Source organism: Narcine bancroftii, chromosome 12, assembly GCF_036971445.1.
Source record: "Narcine bancroftii isolate sNarBan1 chromosome 12, sNarBan1.hap1, whole genome shotgun sequence".
In the NCBI taxonomy this organism is placed as follows: domain Eukaryota; kingdom Metazoa; phylum Chordata; class Chondrichthyes; order Torpediniformes; family Narcinidae; genus Narcine; species Narcine bancroftii.
The window spans coordinates 100,759,962-100,782,316 of NC_091480.1; the positions used below are offsets into that span (position 1 = coordinate 100,759,962).

The 22,355-nt window shown below is 44.8% G+C and overlaps 2 protein-coding genes across 4 annotated transcripts in view; both read right to left on the bottom strand.

Annotated features, from left to right (window-relative positions):
- Window positions 1-69: 69 nt before the first annotated feature.
- ndufa3 (NADH:ubiquinone oxidoreductase subunit A3) lies at window positions 70-5,930 on the bottom strand. The gene is made up of 4 exons (XM_069905263.1): window positions 5,833-5,930; window positions 5,560-5,634; window positions 3,156-3,233; window positions 70-236 (listed from the first exon to the last, which is right to left on the bottom strand). The coding sequence occupies exons 1-4, from the start codon at window positions 5,846-5,848 to the stop codon at window positions 145-147; spliced, it is 261 nt and encodes an 86-aa protein (XP_069761364.1). The 5' UTR covers window positions 5,849-5,930; the 3' UTR covers window positions 70-144.
- A 3,561-nt stretch (window positions 5,931-9,491) lies between these two features.
- rnf113a (ring finger protein 113A) overlaps window positions 9,492-22,355 on the bottom strand; it is a 32,509-nt gene continuing 19,645 nt past the window's right edge. Inside the window, exons 7-11 of one of the 3 annotated variants that reach the window (XM_069905261.1) lie at window positions 19,900-19,985; window positions 14,156-14,249; window positions 12,374-12,480; window positions 9,889-9,952; window positions 9,492-9,807 (exon numbers count right to left, since the gene is read on the bottom strand). In XM_069905261.1, the coding sequence (XP_069761362.1) occupies window positions 9,687-9,807; window positions 9,889-9,952; window positions 12,374-12,480; window positions 14,156-14,249; window positions 19,900-19,985 (472 nt within the window). In that variant the 3' untranslated portion in view covers window positions 9,492-9,686. Of the gene's footprint in view, window positions 9,808-9,888; window positions 9,953-12,373; window positions 12,481-14,155; window positions 14,250-19,899; window positions 19,990-22,355 lie in introns of all 3 variants that reach the window. The other 2 variants (XM_069905260.1, XM_069905262.1) reach the window with 2 other exon arrangements.

A 22,355-nucleotide genomic window follows, 5' to 3' on the forward strand; every position in this document is an offset into this window, starting at 1 on the left:
AAAATTATACATTCCTACCTCTGATTTCTGCCAATTTCTTGTTACAAATAACAGTGCTTTCCGAAAGGATTGGTAGAAACACATTTTATTTTTATGCTTTGTTTCTCTGTCTGAGGCCCAGTACAAACTAACTCCACGAGCATCTCAAAGCTGCTTCATCCACTCGAGGGAGGGCCCGATCTTTTCACAGGGGTGAGATGGAATATCCGGCAAGTTCCCATCATCCCGCACAGGAACTGGTGGGAAACAAAGCAATAACTGAGGAGGAAATAAACCGTGCACAACCGACTGGAGTGGGGTCACAGTGAACACCATCTGATATAGCCATGTTCAATTTGAAAGGCATTGTGTTGCAATGCACAGAGAAACATTCAAAATAATCAGAGCTGAGTGAAGTTTTGTCCAATTTATTGCCTTGAAGCAGTTATGTGCTGTGGTCAAAGAAGAACCAACCCGTAGAGGTTCCAACAGCGTAAGAGCACACTTGGGAGGAATGTGTGCAGTTCTGGTCACCAGCTGGTGGGAAGGATATGATTGTGGTTAAGAGGTTCACAAAGCTGTTGTTTGAGTTATAAGGAGAGATTGGATAGGTTGGGACTCTCTGGAGTTGTATCAGACCATCAGGGTGGACAGTCAGTCTTTTACAGGATAGGGAGACTAAAACTAGAGGGCATTAATTTAATATGAGAGGATTGGACATAATTTTTGAGGGTGCTGGGTTTATGGAAGGAGCTCCCAAAGAAAGGGCTGGAAGCAAGACAATTATAACAGTTAAATACATTTAGAGAGGTCTGTGGATAGGAATGGTTTGGAGGGAGATGAGCAACTGGGACTAATTTAGGTCAGCATCTTGGTTGGAATAGACAAGATAGGCTGAAGGGCCTGTCTCTGAACTGGAACTTGGATTTTCAGAGGTATTTATGAAAGGGGGAGGTGACTTAAAAGTTTACTGCAGAAAAGCTTACTGTAGAAGTGATCGGGAGTAGGTGGCGAGCAGAATGGACTCTATCGTACTCAGCACGGTTTAATGAATGGTGTGCCACAGGGGTTTTTGCTGCGGCCTCGACCTCTCTCCATTCACATCAACAACTTGAAAGGTGGAGTGGCTCAATCTGAGCTGACAGAGCATAAGAAGCTGACAAAGGCTTAGAGGTGAATGAGTGAAGAGTATAAAATGTGAATAGCCCGAAGTTGCAATGCTGAGTGGTCTGGGATCTAAATGACGACTGACAAAAGACTGGTAAGGAGGTGCAATGTGGAATGACAAGCTTACAGATGGCAATATTGCTGGTGGTAAACATGGTGCAGTTCTATTAACGGAAGGACACAAATAGGTCTATGGGAGTTTAGGGAAGGGTGAGTCAAATTGTTGGGACTGAGGGCTGATAAATCCCCAGGGCCTGATGGGCTGCATCCCAGGGTGCTTGAAGAAGTTGCTATGGAAATTGTGGATGCACTGGTCGACATTTTCCAAAGTTCCATAGATTCGGGGGAGGTCCCTGAGGATTGGAGAGTGGCTGATGTGGTGCCGATTTTTAAGAAGGGAGGGAGGGAGAAAACGGGAAATTATAGACCGGTCAGCCTGACGTCGGTGGTGGGGAAGATATTGGAGTCTATCATAAAAGGAGTAATAGCAGAACACTTAGGCAGAAATAATAGTATAAGGGCTAGTCAGCATGGATTCCTTAAGGGTAAGTCATGCTTGACTAACCTTCTGGAATTTTTCGAGGATGTGACAAAGTGGGTGGACTTGGATGTGGTGTATTTGAACTTCCAGAAGGCCTTTGATAAGGTACCGCACGGGAGACTAGTGGGCAAGATCAGGGAGCATGTATTGGAGGTAAGGTGCTGACATGGATAGGAAATTGGTTAAGAAATAGGAAACAAAGGGTTGGGGTAAGCGGGTCTTTTTCAAGATGGCAGGATGTGACGAGTGGAGTGCCGCAGGGTATCGGGTCCTCAGTTGTTTGTAATTTATGTAAATGATTTGGATGAGGGGATTATTAATAACTTGAGCAAATTTGCAGATGACACGAAACTGGGTGGCGGTGTGGGGTGTGAGGAGGATGTCAGGAAAATGCAGAGGGACTTGGACAGGTTGGGGGTGTGGGCTGTTGAATGGAAGATGACATTCAATGTGAGCAAATGTGAGGTTATCCATTTTGGGGGCAATAATAGGAAAGCTGAGTATTATTTAAATGGAGACAAGCTAGGGAGTGGGGAGGAGCAAATGGATCTGGGTGTACTTGTTCACCGGTCACTGAAGACTAGCATGCAGGTTCAGAAACCTGTCAAGAAGGCTAATAGCATGTTGGCTTTCATATAGAAGGGATTGGAGTATAGGAACAGAGACGCCCTTCTGCAGTTGTACAGGGCCCTGGTGAGACCCCACCTGGAGTATTATGTCCAGTTCCGGTCTCCAATTTTGAGGAAGGACATACTAGCTCTAGAGGGTGTGCAGCGCAGATTTACAAGGTTAGTTCCAGGGATGGCGGGGTTGACATATGCTGAAAGGCTAGAAAAACTGGACTTGTTTCCGATGGAGTTTAGAAGGATGAGGGGGGACATGATTGAGGTATACAAAATGATCAGGGGGATAGACAGGGTGAAGTCGGATTACTTGTTCCCAGTGATGGAGGAGACGAGGACCAGAGGGCATAGTTTAAGAATACAGGGTAGGCCCTTTAGGACGGAGATGAGAAAACATTTTTTTACCCAGAGAAGTGTGAATCTGTGGAATGCTCTGCCACAGAGGGTGGTAGAGGCAGATTCGCTGATTATGTTCAAAAGAGAGTTATGGGGATAAGGCTGGAAAGGGGTATTGATGGTAGTGATCAGCCATGATCTGTAAAATGGCGGTGCTGGCTCGACGGGCCAAAGGGCCTACTCCAGCTCCTATTGTCTATTGTCTATTGAAATCAGGAATGGGTAAGTGGCCTGAGCTGATGTGGGGCAGTTTGGAGAGGGAGACTGAAACACAAGATCATGAGGCAGAGGTGAATAGATTCCAGAAGAAAAAGGGAGTGAGGTTGCAGTTAAGAGCTACCATGGCATGAAATGGGGCAGCAGGTTTGAGGAGTACCGTGTCTAGTTTACGTGTCGTACGTGGTGTGTGATGATTACACGGATGGAGCCACTGATTGAGATAAACAAACCTGGGTACTGGTAGGGCACTGCACAATTCAGCCGTGTCTGGTAGTGGGTGAAGGGGCTCAGCAGTGGAGTCAGGAGAGCTGAAACCAGAGACATTGAGGTCAACACCCCTCCTCCATCCTCCCTCCACCAGCCTGTCCTCCCACCTTTGCTTATTCATTCCCACAACTCCCACCCCCTTCCCTTCATTGCCCCCGGGCTCGCACGGCAGCATCTCACTCACGTCAAGATAGGTCCAAGTCAGCACAGTTACCTGAATGGAAAATCACACCTGACAAACCAACTGCAATTGTTTTGAAGAGATCACAGGTAGAATGGATAGGAGATGCAGTGAACGTCATGTGTCTGGACTTTTAAAAGGCCTTTGACAAGGTGCCACACATGAGACTGCAGAACGAGATGAAGTTCATGGAATTACAGGAAAGATGCTCTTGCATGGGTGGAGTGTTGGCTGATGGGCAGGAAACTGTGGGAATAAATGGATCAAATGGCTACCTGATACTAGTTGTGTTCTGCAGTGTTTTTACCTTGTATGTAAGTGATTTGGATCATGTAATATATGGTTTTGTGGCTAAATGAGTGGGTGGCACCCAAATAGGTGGTGGGGAGGTGGGGCTGAGGATACGGAAAGGCTGAAGGGGGTCTTGGATAGATTAGAACAGGCAAAGAGGTGGCAGATCAAATATATGGTCAAGCACTTTGGTAGAGCAGGGATGTGATGTTGAGACTCTGTTGGGGGCTGGTGAGACCTCACGTGGGAGACTATGCACAGTTTTGGGCTCCTAATTTGAGAAAAGATGTGCTGACGTTGGAGAGGATTCAGAGAAGATTCACTAGAATGATCCCAGGATGAAAAGGGTTAGTATGTGAGGAGTGATTATCAGCCCTTGGACTGTAGTCGTTGGAGTGCAGAAGGTTGAAGGGGGCCTGGGCAGTGTAGATGTTGTAAAGTTGTCTCCCATGGTCAGGGAATCTCAGACAAGAGGCCACAACTTCAGGATAAAAGGGCATCCATTTAAAACAGATGTGGATAAAATTCTTTAGCCAGAGGGTCGTGAGTCTGTGGAACTTGTTGCACTCATTGGGTGTATTTAACTATATATAACCACATAACAACTTACAGTCCGGAAACAGGCCATATCAGCCCTTCTAGTCCACACCGATTTACGTGAAACTCCACTAGCTCCACCTACCCACTCCCTTGCCCATAACCTTTCAAACTCCTCTTAAATGACAGAATTGACCCTGCCGCATCTACCTCTTCCGGAAGATCATCCTCTCATATTACTCCTAAATTTTTGCCCTCTAACCCTTAACTTATGACCCCTTGTTCAAATCTCCCCACCCCTCAGGGGAAAGAGCCTATTCACATCTACTCTATCTATTCCCTTCAGAATTTTAAATACCTCTATCAAATCCCCTCTCGACCTTCTACGCTCCAATGAATAAAGAAAGATCCAGTCTACTCAATCTTTCTCGGTATTCAAGAGACTGCAATCCAGGCAACGTTTTTGTCAACCTTCTTTGCACCCTCTCAACCTTATTTATATCCTTCCTATAATTTGGAGGCAGAGATTAACAGGTATTTCATTAGTCAGTGCATCAAGAGTTACGGGGAGAAAGCCAGGGAGTGGGGCTGAGTGGGAGGATGGATCAGCTTATGATTAGAATGGAGGAGCAGGCTTGAATCAATGGGCTGACTTAAAAACCATAACAGCATAGAAAACAGACCATTTGGCCCTTCACATCATTCCTCTAGTCCTACTGACCTGCACCCATTCCATAACACTCGAGACCTCTCCCATCCATGTATCTATCCAATTTATTCTTACAACTTAAGAGTGAGCATGCATTTACTATCGGATGGTAGCTCACTCCACACTCTCACCATTCTGAGTGAAGACCTTTCCTCTAATGTTCCCCAAAACTTTTCCCTTTTGACTCTATAGCCATGTCCCCTTATATTTATCTCTGTCTATACCCCTCATCATTTTGTAAACCTCTATCAAATCTCCCTCATTCTTCTGACCTCAACTCCTGAAGACCGGGCAACATCCTGGTAAATCTTCTCTTCACTCTTTCAACCTTATTGATATCCTTCCTGTAGTTTGGCAACCAGAACAGCACATAATACTTCCAATTTGGCCTCACCAATGTCTTAAGCAGCCTCACTATAACATTCCAACTCTTGCAGTCAATACTTTGATTTAAAAAGGCCAAGTTGCCAAAAGCTCTGTTCACAACCCTGTCCACCTTCAATGCCACTTTCAGGTCTACGTACCTGTATCCCCAATCCCTTTGATCCTCAGTGCCCGATCATGGATGGTTTCTGCTCCTCGATCTTATGCATCCGACCAGCCTCTCCCTCAGCTTCCCTCCCCCATTCCCCGGGGTCTCCCCACTCACCTACGATGCCAATGGCAAACGATGTCACGATCACTGGCTCCTTCGCCCACGCGTTCTTCAGAGAAGCTGCAATGTCTGGGTGTTGGGGTGAAGGCAGACATTGGTGAAGGGGCACTCTCCCAAGGGGCTCTTGACCACCCCCCTCCCCCGTGGGGCCCCCCTCCCTCCTACCCCCCACCTCCCCCCCCCCCCACTCCCCACCCCCCACTCCCCACTCCCCACTCCCGCGGCCGCCTCAGGGTGACCGGTTCCTTCAGCCGCACCGTCACTCACTCCGTATCGCCGCCATCTTGGCTACGTCGCCGCACTGACGACACCACTTGTTCCGGTCGACGCTGCGCTGACCCTTCGGCCCACCATGTCGGTGCTAGCCCTGGTACCGATCAGCGGCGTCCTCGTCGGTGGGGAACAAATTGCCCTCACAGTCCACCCACTCCTCCTCTCACTCACCGACCCATTATCCCCACCCACTCCCTGGCCGGTCCAGACGAAGAAAAACAAATGGAGCCAAAACTGGCTGGTGGTCGCGGTCACTCTGTTGTTCATTGGATGTGAACTCGGACGAGACACAGGTTGGTGGGGATGTGGAGGGATGGTCAGGGGGCCCTGGACGGGGGCCACTGGGCGGGGGAGGGGGGGCCCGGGCGGGGGGGGGGGGGGGCCCGGGCGGAGAGGGGGGGCCCGGGCGGAGGGGGGGGGGCCCGGGCGGAGGGGGGGGGGCACGGGCGGGGGGGGGGGGGCCCGGGCGGAGGGGGGGGGCCCGGGCGGGGGGGGCCCGGGCGGGGGGGCCCGGGCGGGGGGGGGGGGGGCCCGGGCGGAGGGGGGGGGGCCCGGGCGGGGGGGGGGGGGGCCCGGGCGGGGGGGGGGGGTTGGATCACTCATCTGGTAACTGTTCTAAGGCTTGTTCTGGGCTCCACCATGGAGATGTTTAAGTCCTGCCTTCATTACCTTTTTAACTGTCCGTCACGAATCCTTTGGAGCAGCTCGGAGCGTTGAGGTTCTGTCTTGGCTATTTTTGCTTGTCCTGTCGCTGCCATCTGAGCATTTCTGAGCTGGTCGAGTGATGGACAGAGCAGACCATGGAGGTCCACAGTGCCTCGACGTGACCAGCTTTCATTCCTTTGCACGGTCTGTGCCAGATCACCTTTGGGGTGAAGTCCACATCTTGTTTGTGCAAGGACTGTGCAGTGGCCAGTTCGACCTGTGGTGCTGGGAGGACGAGGTCTGGTCGTTCGTCCTTTGTTCATTCATCACCCAGTCCAGTAGGGAGACATTTCAACGTGATTCACGCCTCATACTGGGCCCCTACATCACCATCCCATTCTACAAGCCCTTGGCAGGTTTGCTGAAAGGGGAGAGGTCAAGTGACTGGGTCTGTATTCTCTGGAGTTCATAAGAATTGGTAGAGATCTCATTGAAATTTGTAATTTAATTTTTTTTTTAATTTTCACACTGTGAACCAAATCAACCAAAATATGTACAAACTTTTCTCATTAAATTTGCACAGTGGCATTTTCTCCTTTTCCTCCTTTCCCTTCCTCCCCTCTTCCCACCCCCTCCAAAACCCATAAATATTCAACCTATACAATCAAACCATAAAACAATATCTTCACACAAAGGAAAATAAACCAGAAAAATGTGTCATCTCTTTATTACACACTGAATCTAGTAGTTTTGTCTTCTTATCATTTTCATTTTAGGGGGTGGAGGTCCGAGGCGAGTCCTCTCCGTTGTGTTCCATGTACAGTTCCCAAATTTGTTCAAACAATGTGACTTTATTTTTTAAATTGTTATTTTTTCCAATGGAATACACTTATTAATTTCCATGTACCATTGCTGTATTCTCAGGCTCTCTTCTGATTTCCAAGTTGACATTATACATTTTTTTGCTACAGCTAAGGCTATCAAAATAAATCTTTTTTGTGCTTCATCCAGTTTGAGGCCTAATTCTTTACTTATGTTACTTAAAAGAAAGATCTCTGGATTTTTTGGTATGTTGTTTTTTGTAATTTTATTTAATATCTGATTCAGTTCTTCCCAAAAAGTATTCACTTTCGTACGTGCCCAAATTGCATGTACTGTTGTTCCCGTTTCCTTCTTACAGCGAAAACATCTATCTGATACCGTTGAATCCCATTCTTTTAACTTTTAAGGAGTGATATATACCCTGTGTAACCAGTTTATACTGAATCATGCAAAACCTTGTGTTTATTGTATTCTTCATAGTTCCAGAACATAACTTTTCCCATACTTCATTTTTTATCTTTATGTTTAAATCCTTTTCCCACTTCTGTTTAGATTTATAGTTTATTTCATCATTTTCCTTTTCTTGCAGCTTAATGTACATATTCATTATAAATCTTTTAATTATCATTGTCTCTGTAATCACGTATTCAAAGCTGCTTCCTTCTGGTAATCTCAGTCTGCTTCCCAATTTATCCTTTAAATAAGCTTTCAGTTGATGATATGCAAACATTGTACCATGAGTTAATCCATATTTGTACTTCAACTGTTCAAATGTTAATAAATTATTTCCCAAAAAACAATTTTCTATTCTTGTGATTCCTTCTCTCTCCCATTCTCTAAAGGAAAGGTTATCTATTGTAAAAGGGATTAGTGGATTTTGCGTCAATGATAATTTTGGTATTTGGTAATTTGTTTTTTACCTTTCTAAGTGGATCTTCTTCCATATATTAAGTAAATGATGCAATACTGGTGAGCTTTTATATTGCACCAGCTTTACATCCCACTTATAAAGTATATGTTCCAGTACCTTCTCCCCTATTTTATCTAGTTCTATCTTAGTCCAGTCTGGTTTTTCCCTTGTCTGGTAAAAATCTGATCAATACCTTAATTGTGTGAAATTTGTAATTTCTTATGTAGATTTTTACTAAGTAGATGAATTAAGGGATATGGAGGAAAGGGAGGTGGGTGGAGATGAGCCCGTCATCAGATCAGCCATGATCTCATTGAATGGCAGAGCAGCTCGACGGGCTGAATGGCCGACTCCTGCTCCTATTTCTTATGGGAGGTTAGATTCAGGAAGACATTTCCCTAGTGGGGGAGTTAGAACAGAATGAGGTCTTAGCCAGGTCAGTGATGTTTGGATTTGGAATTGGCTTGCCCACAGAACGTTGTCTATGGAGGTTGGTGCAAGTGGTGTTCCACAGGGATCTTTCTGAGTTTTATCAGGACAGATGAAGAAGTGGAAGGCCAAGTCAGTCTGAGGACAGATACGAGTTGTGGATAATGTAGAAAGTTGTCGTCAGTTCCAACTGGATCTGGACAGGATGCAGAATTGGGTCGAGAAGTGGCAAACGGAGTTCAATCTGGAAACCTGTGAAGTAATGCTTTTGGATATGTGGTCAATTCTGGTTGCCTCATTTTCAGAAGGATGTGGAAGCTTTGGAGAGGGAGCAGAGAGTGACCAGGATGCATAAAGAAAAGTTGAGTGAGCTAGGGCTTTTCTATTTAGAGCAACAGAAGATGAGAGATTACTGAACAGAGGTGTACAAGATTATGAGCCTGAGAGTGAACAGGACATCTATTCAAGGTGAGATGCCAGAAGTAGCTTTTTTATACCGAGTGTGGTAGGGGTCTGGAATGCATCGACAGGGGTGATGGTGAAGGCTGGTACAACAGGGACATTCAGAAGTCTCTTGGACGGGCGCAGGAAGGAGGGTTGTGGGCTCTGAGGGAGGGAAGGGTTGGATTGCTGGCAAGTAGGTCACCACTACATTGTGGGCCAAAGAGCCTGTGCTGTACTGTTCATTCACGACAGTGGGGCTCTTATAGATCTGTCCAGCTTTGCTGTCAACTAACAGGAAGACCACAAATATTCAAAAAGGCAGCACAAATAAGGCAGCTAATTAAATGTTAGTGAATCTGATGTCAGTGGTACAATAGTTACTAAAATAAAAACACCCTTCTGGTCATTCCTAAATCTCTCAATGGAAAGGCAGAGGAAGCTGGAGAAATCCTGCCATTCCTGAAGATACACCTATTTATTACCCAATGCATTTAAAGCTCCACACACAAGGTAGATTTACACACTCTTTACAATAACAAAGATCTTGGAGGTGCCTTTTAGATCATCAGGGGAGCTGGAGGCTGAGCTCAACAGCATCTCACCAAGCGACAGGGAAGGATGCTGCCAACCCTCTGACAGTCCCAGGCTCTGGTCTATAATCGACTTGGGCTTGGTGAGGTGTAATTGCAGAAACCAAAGGATCACCGTCTGGAAGAAAGCTTACCAAATTATTTCCAAAAACAAGTTTATTTTGTGAAACAAAACTGAAGCCAGGTTTCCAGTGCCCAGGTCCACCTCACCTGGCAGGATCAGCATGCTCTGATGGATTCTCTACTTTCTGCTTCTTCATTTTTGCCATGAGTTCTGAAACCAATAGAAATTGGCATTAAACCTCTCCAAATAAATCATTACAGTTCCCTGGTGCCCAGGGAACTGAGGCAAGGAAGGACTCAGTGCATGTGTACGTTGTGAAATGTCTCTGACATCAAACTCATCATTAACATGAGAAATAACTGCAGCAGTCGACCATTTAGCCCTTCTAGTCTGTTCCTCCTCAATTCAAAATTATTCTCAGACTTCATACATGACATCACAAACAACCCTGAGAGTCTTTTTCCTGTGAGCTAGGCAGAATTTCTAATTACTGGACACAAGAGGAAAGAAATGTAAACAAACTGACTGCAAATACAGAAAAATAAATATTCAGCAATAAATAATGAGCAAAGTCCCTGATTGAGTTGGTCACTGAGGAGTCTGATGGGGTTCAGCTGTTCCTGAACCTGCTGTTGCGAGTCTTGTGGCACCTGAACCTCTTTCTTAATGGCAGCAGTGAGAATAGAGCGTGTGCTGAGTGATGTGGGTCCTTGATGATCGCTGCTGCTCTCCAATGGCAGCGTTCCCTGTAGATCAAAAGTTTGCAACCTTTTTCCCCACTCATTTCCCACCTTAAGTAATCCTTTACTCACCACGCAGCATCTATGCCATATGTGCATAAGGGGTTACTTAGGTGGTGTGTGAATGAAACAAAAAAGCATAACCACTGATTGTAGATATTCTTGATGGTGGGGACGAGGAGGAGCTGGTGACCAGCTGGTTTTGCCTGTCATGTCCTGGCCTTTTGCAGAGTCTGCTGTTATTAGTTCCCCCATACCAGGCTGTGAGGCAACCGGTCAGCACACTTTCCTTGACACATCCCATCTTTTCTCTTCCTGCCATTGACCTCACCCATCCCACATCCAAATGTGGGTGAGAAATAGCAGGTGGAGTTGAATCCAGACCAGAGGCGTTGGTTGCTCTTTGCGAGGTCAAGTGGACTTCTGTCTGCTCACACTCTCACCTGAATAGCACCGTGTACATCCCTGACCCAGGAAGCCACACACCATCTGGGAGCGGAGCCTTGTTCTTGGTCAGACTCCTGCTAGGACCTCTGACTATCAATTCCCCTCTCACCATCACGCTCCTCATCTTCCTCCTTTCCCTTCTGAGCCAGACGATGCCAGAGACATGGCTGTAGTCACCCACCCGGTGGGTCGCCCCATGGTATTCCAGGACAATCTACTGGTTAATGAGGAGTGGGGCTGCAGTGGGTTCCTCCCTCACACTCCGATGGTAAAAGATGGAATCAAAGCCTTGGAGAGAGGAGACAGAAAATCCCGGTGGGTAGAGTTAAGAACATGCAAGGGTGAAAAGACCCTGATAGGGGTTATTTACATACCCAGGAGGTAGCGTGCCCATTACAGAGGGAGGAGAAAAGGGCAATGTTATGACAATCATAGGATAGTCACACTGCTTGGTGCTAGATCCCAAGGAAAGGAATTTATGGAATTTATGAGAGCAATGTGACACAGAAAAGGCAGTTCTGGATTGGGTGTTGAGAGTTCAGGGAGCAGAAGGTAAGGGAACCCCTGGGAGGCAGCGATCGTGAGATGATGGAATTCACCCTGAAGTTGGAGAGGGAGAAGCTCAAATCAGAAGCCTCGGTGTAGCAGTGGAATAAAGAGGTATTAGAGGAGCTGGACACTAGCAGGTGTCTCAGAGGGGTTAGGAAACTTTCAGCCAATGGTGGGGATCCTGGGCTCTGGTGAATTCTGGTCTCACCAAACCTGGGACTCAACAATCTACACCATGGACTGCAGAACCACACAAAGTAATGATTGGATAACCAACAACACCATTGAGGAAACTCAGAGACCCAGGTAATGTGAATGCAGCTCGTTGTACAAACCTTCATTTCAGCCCAGCCTCGTCGTCTCCAGATTCAAGGACAGTTCCTTTCACAATGCTGCCAAACCTGATGGGGTCTCACACTAATGTCCTTACTTCGTTCAAACTACTCACCGACTCTCTCTAACTCTGTACATGTGGACTTGCTAACTGGCTCTGCACCTGAGGCAAATATAAATATGCTGCCAAGAACTCGCATTTAAATACTCGACAGCAAATTGAAAATTCAAACTCAACTTCTGAATTTCTGGGAGTAAAAAGCTCACATCAGTGACCAAAAGCTGTACACAACTGGTTCACTTCCTGTCCTCTGGAAAGACGGCTGCCCACCTTACCCGTTACATCGATACGAAACTCGAGTCTCACCTCGGCACAGGAGAATTAACTCATCTCTCTTGAGAGCCAGCAAGGTCTTTGCTCAGCCCACCATCTCAGTGAATGCTCTGAAGTGTCCAAGGATGGAAAATGATGCTGAAATTCAGGAAATGAAGAGAATTTCCCCCAAAGTAAGAATGTGGGGTTTCAGGATGCATGCAAGCTGCTGCTGGGACAGGCACGTACCTTTGGCCGGATTGAAGACCCCGTTGGTCTGCTCGTTACACACATAACAGCGTTTGGACTTGCGGTAATGCTGCAAGGCACAACTTTCACAGAAATAGTGCTTGCACCTGTGGAAGACCATGCAATGGTTACATCAAGCACAGCTCCTGCAAAATAGGCTTTTTTTTAACATGACACCAATTGTTTCTGGATAAATAATGCAAGCAAATAAGAAGCAATGAGAGATAACACTCTGTCCACATCAACGGCACTGGGAGTGGAGAGAGAAGCAACTTCCAGTCCATGTACGGAAACACCTTCAATGACTGGACTGGGACCAACCATGATGACGTGACAAAAACTCAGTGGGTCAGACAGCATCCTTTATGTAACCAAGGTCTCGGGCTTGATCAAGGTACAAGCAAAATGTAGGCATGCATCTGAATCGCCCACCTGCCTACATTTTGCTCATACCCTGATGAAGGGCTCAAGCCCGAAACATTGGTGTATGTCTTTATCTTTGCGGCATAAAGGACAGTTTGACCTGCTGAGTTTGTCCAGCATGGAGTTAAAACGTAATACAGTGAGTTCTTCCACAACAGACTCTCTGGCTCTCTCTAACATTCATTCAGCGGGTAACATTACCAGGAAAGGGAAGGGTACTTCACACTAATCAAGGACAGAAGGGGGGCAGTGAGACACGGTTCATTCAGGAGCCTTGTTGCTGCAGGAAGGAAACTGTTTCTCAGCCTGTTGGTGTGTGTTTCCACGCACTTGAGGCTTCTTGACGTGAGGAGAGATTCGAGAGTTGGTCGGGGGTGTGATGGGTCCTTCAGCAAGTCGGCTGTCTTTCCTGGGCAGAGAGAGATGTAGATGAAGCCCGTGGAGGGAAGGGAATTTGCCTGATGTTCTGAGCTGCACTCACCACCGTCTGCAGCTTTTTCCCATCTTGAATAGGCAGTTCCTGCCCTGCGCTCTGCTGCAGACAGCAACCTGTAGAAGTTGTTGAGGGAGGGGGGATTTGCCAAACTTTCTTGGTCTTCCAAGTAGAGAAACTGGTGGTTTCCTGATCAACATGCTTGTCCCAGGTCAGGTCACTGGAGAAGTTTATTCCAAAGAACTTGAAGATCTCTACTCTTAAGATTTCAGCCCATTGATGTATCCATGAGTGTGGGCTCTTCCCCCTCTCCAGAAGTCTGCGATCATCTCCTTTACTGACATTGGGAGAGGGGTTGCTACGTTGAACTGCACCACGAGACTTCCTGATGCCCAGCCCATGAAGGTTCACTGGTGAACGTGAGGATGGAGTTCTTCTACTTAAAGTTTATTATCATCTGACTGTAATATACAACCGGGCTAAACAGTGTTTCCCTAGACCCACACACACAGAGACTCACACAGACATATGCGCACACATACCCAGACACACAGACCCACATACCTACATGCGCGTGCACACACACACACACACACACACACACACACGTAGACATAAACGAATATAATTTAAAATAAATATATTCAAATATTCTGGGGTGATTTACTCGGTTACAGGACACCGTTCATCAATCTCACAGCCTGCGGGAAGAAGCTGTTTCCCAGCCTTGTACCTCCTTCCTGATGACAGGGACTCAGATACTGAGTGCTGGGTGGAAAAGGTCCTCGATAATTCTTTGAACCTTATTTGAGCAACACGCCAGGGGTGAATGAATGCTGGACTTCTCGAAGAAGACCCCTTCTCCACGTACCAGCATAAGATGACAGTGAAATGGAGGGTATGGTTGCCTTTTCAAACCTACTCACTTTGTCATCACTGGGGTGGTGAAGGAGGCTCTGCAGATGAAACATTTAAAGGGCAAGTTGTCCTCGTCGCTGCTCACTTCATAGTTCTCGTCATCTGGAAATGAAAGCACACCCTTGTCAGAACGACCCCACTGTGCTGGACCTCCTCTGGAAATGCTCAAAGTTGCTCTGGTTAACGGAGAGTGGAACATCGCACAAACCCAGTTTGTCAAAGCAGGCTGACCACGTCACATTGACTAAGAGCCAACCCTCCATTTCCCAGTTGGACTTCTGCCCCCTTTCCTATCACAGCTACCTTTGTCAGTGAATTTCCACACATACGATCCTGCTCCACCAGACAGCAAGACCATGGATGATCTGCCACCTCAATGCCATCCTGATATCACGGGCAGCACGGTTAGCACACTATGACAGCACCAGCCACATAGCCTTCATTGTTAGAAGGACTGATTTTAGGAGAAGTGAGGTTCTCCTGCAACCAATCAGGGTCCTGGTGAGGCTGCATCTGGAGAACTGCATGCAGTTGGACTCCTTACTGGAGGAAGGATGGACTGGTTGTTTTGGAGACGGTGCAGAGGAGGTTCACCAGGTTGATTCCAGAGATGAGGGGTTTGGCCTATGAGGACAGATCGAGTTGTCTGGGACTGGACTCACTGGAATTTAGAAGAATTAGAGGGAATCTTATAGAAACATATAAAATTATGAAAGGCATAGATAAGGTAGAGGTCAGTAAGTTGTCTCCATCGGTGGGGGAGATCAGAACTAGGCGACATGGCCTCAAGATACAGGGGAGTAGATTAGGATGGAGATGAGGAGGAACTGCTTTTCCCAGAGGATGGTGAATCTGTGGAATTCGCTGCCCATTGAAGCAGTGAAGACGACCTCAGCGAATATATTTAAGACAAGGTTGGGTAGATTTCTACAAAGTAGAGGAATGAAGGGATATGGAGAAAAGGCAGGTGGGTGGGATGGGGACTGAATTTGCAGGGATACTCACTACTTCAGAAGGAGAGGAGGAATAATCTTCTCAGTAAAAAGGGGGAATTAGTATGATGAAACCAACTCCGGTGACAAAGCCGAGGTGCTCAACAAAGGGATCTCCCAGTCTGTGTCCAGTCACTCCGATGTGGAGGAGACCACAGCGGGAGAACCAGATACAGTAGACGACCTCCGGAGATTCACAAGGCAAGTGTTGCTTCACCTGGAAGGGCTGTTTGGGGCTCCAACTGGTGCTAAGGGAGGAGGTTCTTCTCATGGCTGTTTGTGGTGACATTGTTCTGTTCACAGAACCTTTTCACCGTTCAAGGTATTTTGTGACAAATCAACTAATTTCACCATTATAGAGTCTGGTAACAGCAGGAACAAAACTGTCCTTGAATCAGATGGTGTGAAATCAAAAGGAAGAGGCTATTAAATTTACTTAAAAAATAAAAAATTGATATAGCATTCATGCAGGAAACGCATCTGACTGAAGTGGAACACAAGAAATTAAAGAGAGACTGGGTAGGACACGTAACGGCAGCATCATATATATTCAAAAACTGGAGGGGTAGCTATATTAATCAATAAAAATGTACCAATCAAAATAGAGGAGAAAATAATAGATCCAGCAGGGAGATATGTAATGATAAAGTGTCAGATATATTCAGAATTTTGGAATTTGCTCAATGTATACTCACCTAATGAAGAGGATCAAAAGTTTATGCAAAGTATCTTTTTGAAGATTGTAGATACGCAGGGGAATATATTGATAGGAGGGGAGTTTAACCTTAATTTGGATCCAAAAATGGATAAAACTGGACAAAAGACTAGCAGAAAGAACAAAGTAGCCAAATTTACAGTTAAATCGATGCAGGAAACTTTTGGATATATGGAGGAGACAACACCGAAAGGAGAAGGAATACTCATATTATTCGAGTCGACATAAAACATACTCAAGGATTGACCTGTACCTGTTGTCAGCCCACATCCAAGGGAGAGTTAGGAAAACGGAATATAAAGCTAGATTGTTATCGGATGACTCACCCCTGTTATTAGCAATAGAGCTGGAGGACATCCCACCAAGAACGTATAGATGGAGATTAAACTCCATGCTACTTTAAAGACAGGATTTTAGAGAATTAATTGAGCGCCAAATTAAAATGTACTTTGAAATAAATATGGAATCAGTGAAAGATAAATTTATATTATGGGATGCAATGAAAGCGTTCATCAGAGGGCAAATAATAAGTTATGTAACTAAGATGAAGAAGGACTACAATCGGGAAATAGAACAGCTGGAAAAGGGAAATAACAAGTACAGAAAAAGAACGAGCAACAAGGGAAGATACAACAAAAAGAAGAGAATTGGCGGACAAAAAAAAACGAAACACTACAAACGTACAAGGTGGAGAAGAACATAATGAAGACAAAGCAGAAGTATTATGAGCTAGGAGAAAAAATGCACAAAATTCTAGCGTGGCAGCTTAAAAACAGAACAAACTAAAAGAACGGTATTGGCATCAAGGAAAATGGACAAACAAATTACATATAACCCAACAGAGATCAATGAAAACTTCAATTATACCAAACTGAGAATGAAGGGAAAGAAGACAAAATAAATGAGTTTCTACCTAAAATTGAACTACTGAAATTACAAGAAGAGGAGCAAAACAAATTGATAAAACCATTTGAAATAGAGGAAATACAGGATATATTAAAAAAGCTACCGAACAATAAAACACCGGGAGAGGACGGACTCCCAATAGAATTCTATAAAACATTTAAAGACTTATTAATTCCTCCTCTCCTGGAAGTAATGAACCAGACTGAAGAAACACAAAATATGCCAGATTCATGTAAAACAGCAATAATTACAGTAATACCAAAGACAGGGAAAGATCCACTAACATCAGCATCGTATAGACCAGATTATAATAGAAAAACTATTAGCAAACAGATTGGCCGACTGTGTACCAAAAATAGTAAAACTAGATCAAACTGGATTTATTAAGAAAAGACGAACAACGGACAATATCTGTAAGTTCATTAACTTAATCCATGCAGTACAAGGAAATAAGACGCCAACAGTGGCGGTTGCTTAAGAAGCAGAGAAAACCTTTGACAGGGTAGAATGGAATTATTTATTCAAAGTAGTGCAGAGGTTCAACCTCCCAGAGAAATATATTAATTGGATTAAAGAATTATATAAGGGACCATTGGCGAAGGTGACAGTAAATGGATATATATCGAACCAATTTAAATTAAGCAGGTCAACTAGGCAGGGATGTCCACTCTCTCCCTCCCTGTTTGCATTAGCAAAAGAAGCCTTGGCAGAACTGATAAGAACAGAAAATAAAATAAAAGGGATAAAAATAAAAGAGAAGGAATATAAAATCACTCTATTTGCAGATGACGTCATAGTATTCTTAACAGAACCAGAATTATCAATAAAAGAATTACATAAGAAATTGAAGTAATATGGAGAAATATCGGGATACAAGATCAACGCAAATAAAAGTGAAGCAATGCCAATGAATAATGCGGATTTCACAAAGTTTAAGAAAGAATCACCATTTAAATGGCAAACACAAGCAATGCGATACATAGGTATTCGACTAGATAATAATCTAGGCCATTTGTACAAATTAAATTATCAGCCATTAATGAAGAAATTATAAGATGACTTAGAACATTGGAAAGATTTACCACTAACACTGATAGGAAGGGTAAATTGCATTAAAATGAATATCTTCCCAAGGGTACAATACCTATTTCAATCGTTACCAATTCCCTTAACAGAGAAATTCTTCAATGAGCTAAAGAAAATAATAAGGAAATTCTTATGGAAAGGGGGGGGGGTGGGGGAAACCGAGGATAGCACTAGATAAATTAACAGAATGGTACAAACAAGGGGGCTTACAGCTACCAAACTTTAAGAATTATTATAGAGCAGCACAATTAAGATATCTATCAGATTTTTATCAAACAAGGGAAAATCCAGATTGGACCAGATTAGAGCTAGATAAAATAGGGGAGAAGGTACCAGAACATATACTATATAAGTGGGATGAAAAGCTGGTGCAACATGGGCGTTCACCAGTACTGCACCATCTGCTCAACATTTGGAAGAAGATTCACGTAAAAAGGAAAAAAACAAATTACCAACTACCAAAATTATTATTGACGCAAAATCAACTAATCCCTTTCACAAAAGATAACCTTTCCTTTAGAGAATGGGAGAGAAAAGGGATCAAAAGAATAGAAAATTGTTTTTTGGGAAATAATTTATTATCTTTTGAACAAATGAAGTACAAATATGGTATAACTCACGGTACAACGTTGCATCCCACCAGCTGGAAACCTACTTAAAGAACAAATTAGGAAGCAGGCTGAGGTTACCAGAAGGAAGCAGCTTTGAATATGTGATTACGGACACATATTCAAAGATTTATAACAAGCATGTACATCAAGCTGCAAGAGAAAGTGAAACGATGAAATAAGCTGTAAACCCAAACAAAAGTGGGAACAAGATCTAAACATAAAGAATGAAACATGGGAAAAGCTATGCTCCAGAACTATGAGAAATATAATAAACACGAGGTTACGCATGATACAATATAATTGGTTACACAAGCTATACACCACGCCCCAAAAGTTAAATAAATGGGACCCAACAGTATCAGACAGATGTTTTCGCTGTAAGAAGGAAACGGGAACAACAGTACACGCAATTTGGGCATGTGAGAAAGTGGAAAAATTTTGGGAAGATCTAAACCAGGTATTAAATAAAATCACAAAAAGCAACATCCCAAAAAATCAAGAGATCTTTCTTCTAAGTAATATAAGAAGTAAAGAACTTGGACTCGATTTGGATGGAGCACAAAAAAGATTTATTATGATAGCCTTAGCTGTAGGAAAAAAATGTATAATGTTAACCTGGAAATCAGAAGAGAGCCTGAGAATACAGCAATGGTACATAGAAATGGATAAATGTATTCCACTGGAAAAAATAACATATAATTTAAGAAATAACATCACAGTATTCAAACAAATTTGGGAACCGTACATGGAACACAACAGAGAAGTCCTACCGCGGACCTCCACCGCCTAAAATGACAGAAGGAGAAGACGAAATGACCTGACCCAGTGTGTAAAAGTAGATGACTCAATTTTCTTGTTTATTTTCATTGTGTGATGACATTGTTTAATGGGTTTATTGTATTGTATGTGTTGAACATTTAGTGGGTAGGGAGGGGGGTAGGAAGGAGGGAGGGAAGGGGAAAAGGGGAGAAAATGACACTATGTATATTCAAGAGGGAAATGTTTGTGTGTATTTTGGTTAATATGGTTCATAGTGTGAAAAATAAAAAAAAGAATCAGATGGTGTGTGAATCTTCCTGACGGAAAGCAGCTGAAGAGTGTGTGGCCGGGGTGGGACTCTCTTTTAAAACAATGGATGCTTTTCCAAGGTGCAGGAGCTACAGATGGAGCTGAGGAAGGGGAAAGGGGTATTGTAAGATGAGGGTAAATGGGTGGATAATGGTTGGGACAGACTCGATGGCCTGAAGGGCTGTTTCTGTGTTATATTTACAGGTTTATTGACAGTTAATTACAGATCTGTGTTTGAGCTAAAATGTAGTGATGGAACAATTTGCAATCCTCATATGATTTTGTCCTTTAACAAGGTGACTGATTCAGTCATTCAACTCTTGGGGAATATTGTTGCTCACTGCAAACAGGAGATTGGGGGTTACCTCACTTACCATTTAGATTGTAACGGCCTTCATCCAGCTCTCGCTCTATCTGCCAGCCATGCTTGTAGTCTGACCGGTCATGTAGGAACTTACAGCTGTCTGCAAGGAGAAGAAAATCCAAGTGTGAGGACACAAGCACCTTCAATATTACACAGCTTTTCTCGTTCCACTGACAGCACCAGCCCTGCTAGCCCCCTGCAGCCCTGCTGACCCCCTCCTGCAGCCCTGCTGACCCCCTCCTGCAGCCCTGCTGGCCCCTCCTGCAGCCCTGCTGGCCCCTCCTGCAGCCCTGCTGGCCCCTCCTGCAGCCCTGTTGGCCTCCTCCTGCAGCCCTGCTGACCCCCTCCTGCAGCCCTGCTGACCCCCTCCTGCAGCCCTGCTGACCCCTTCCTGCAGCCCTGCTGACCCCCTCCTGCAGCCCTGCTGACCCCCTCCTGCAGCCCTGCTGACCCCCTCCTGCAGTCCTGCTGACCCCCTCCTGCAGCCCTGCTGACCCCCTCCTGTAGCCCTGCCGGCCATCTCCTTTTCATTGATCTATCAGCCATAATCGCTTCATTCCTCATCTAACAACCAGAGACATTTCTATCAGCCCCTTCCTCAATCTCTGTGGCTTTGACCAATGCTCTCTGGCCTGAAACTTTCATTCTATTCCTCCTTCCAAAGACATTACCTGCTCTGCTGAATATTTCCAGTGTTTTACTCTTTCCTCTGATTTCCAGCATCAGTCACCAAATCAAGTTCTTAGACCTTTGGCCCAACTTCTTCATGCTGACCCAAAAAAAAGCTCGTCCATTTGCCTATACCCCCTCAAAACATTTCTTATCCATATTCCCATCCAAATGTCTTCTGAACATTATGATGGTTCCTGTCTCTACCACCTCCTCTGGCAGCTCATTCCATATACCCATCACCCCTTGTGGGAAGAAGGTGAGGTGACGCTCAGTTGCCTTAAGAATACTTCTCCTCCCACCTTACCTCTATGCCCTTTCCATTCAATTCCCTACCCCAGGGAAAGAGCCACAACTATTTACCTTCCGTCACCTCTGACACTCCATGGAGAAAAGTCCTCGGCTCTCTTTATGGAACCATAGAAGGTAGAGAAACAGGCCCTTCGGCCCATCCACTCTGTACTGATCCATTATTCTGTCTCGTCCCACTGACCTGCACCCAGATCAGATCCCACCACACCTCTCCTATCTATATAGCAATTCAGATTTTTCTGAACTGTTAAAATTGAGCCCACATTCACCACCTCAGCTGGCAGCTCGATCCACACCCCCACCACTCTCTGTGTGAACAAGTTCCCCCTCATATTCCCTTTAAACATTTTACCTTTAACCCTTAATCCATGTCCTCCTGTTCTTGTCTCCCAACCTCATCAGAAAATGCCTGTTTGCATTTACTCTGTCGATCCACCTCATAATTTTATATCCCCTCATCAAATCTCCCCTCATTCTTCAATGGGCCGGGGAATAAAGTCCTAACCTGTGGAACATTTCCCTGTAACTCAGTTCCTGAAGTCTGGGCAACATCCCAGTAAACCTTCTCTGCACTCTTTCAATCTTACTGATATCCTTCCTGTAGTTAGGTGACTAGAACTGTACACAACACTCCAAATTTGGTCTCATCGATGTCTTACACAACTTCACCATAACATCCCAACTCCTGCACTCAATACTTTGATTCACGAAGCCAAGATGCCAAAAGTTCTCTTCACAATTTGTCTCCCTCTGACACCACTTTCAATGAATTATGTATCTATTCCCAGATCCCTTTGTTCCTCCGCACTCCTCAATGCCCGACTATTTCCTGTGGATGTCCTACCTTGGTTTTTCCTTCCAAACTGCAACACCTCACAAATGTCTGCATTAAATTCCATCTGCCATTTTCTGGCCCATTTTTCCAGCTGGTCCAGATTCCTCTGCAAGCTTTGATAAACTTCCTAACTCTTCACAACGCCTCCAATCTTAGTGTCATCTGCAGACTTGCTGATTCAATTTACCATATTCTCATCCAGATCGTTGATATAGACAACAAATGACAATGGTCCCAATACCGAGCCCTGAGCACACCACTCGACACAGGTCTCCAGTCTGAGAAGCAAGCATCCACCGCCATTCTGTTTTCTCCCACACAGCCAATTTCATATCCAGTTTACAACCTCTCCATGGATACCTAGTGCCGTAACCTTCTGAACTAACCTCCCATGTGGGACCTTATCAAAGCCCTTTCTAAAGTCCATGTAGACAACATCCACAGCCTTTCCTTCATCTACTTTCTTGGTAACCTCCTCGAAAAACTACAGGATTCATTAAAGACGACCTACCACACACAAAGCACTGATGACTGTCCTTAATCAACCCTTGGCTGTCTAATCTCTCAGAACATCCTCCAATAATTAACCTACGACTGATGTCAGACTCACTGGCCTATGATTTCCTGGTTTACCTTTGGAGTCTTTTTTA

Coding starts and splice junctions, on each gene's coding strand:
- ndufa3 (XM_069905263.1), bottom strand. Junction 3,234..5,559: donor GTTTGCCATTGGCATCGTAG/GTGAGTGGGGAG, acceptor CTCTGGTTTCAG/CTCTCCTGACTCCACTGCTG. Junction 237..3,155: donor AGTGCCCTACCAGTACCCAG/GTTTGTTTATCT, acceptor GTTTCCCACCAG/TTCCTGTGCGGGATGATGGG.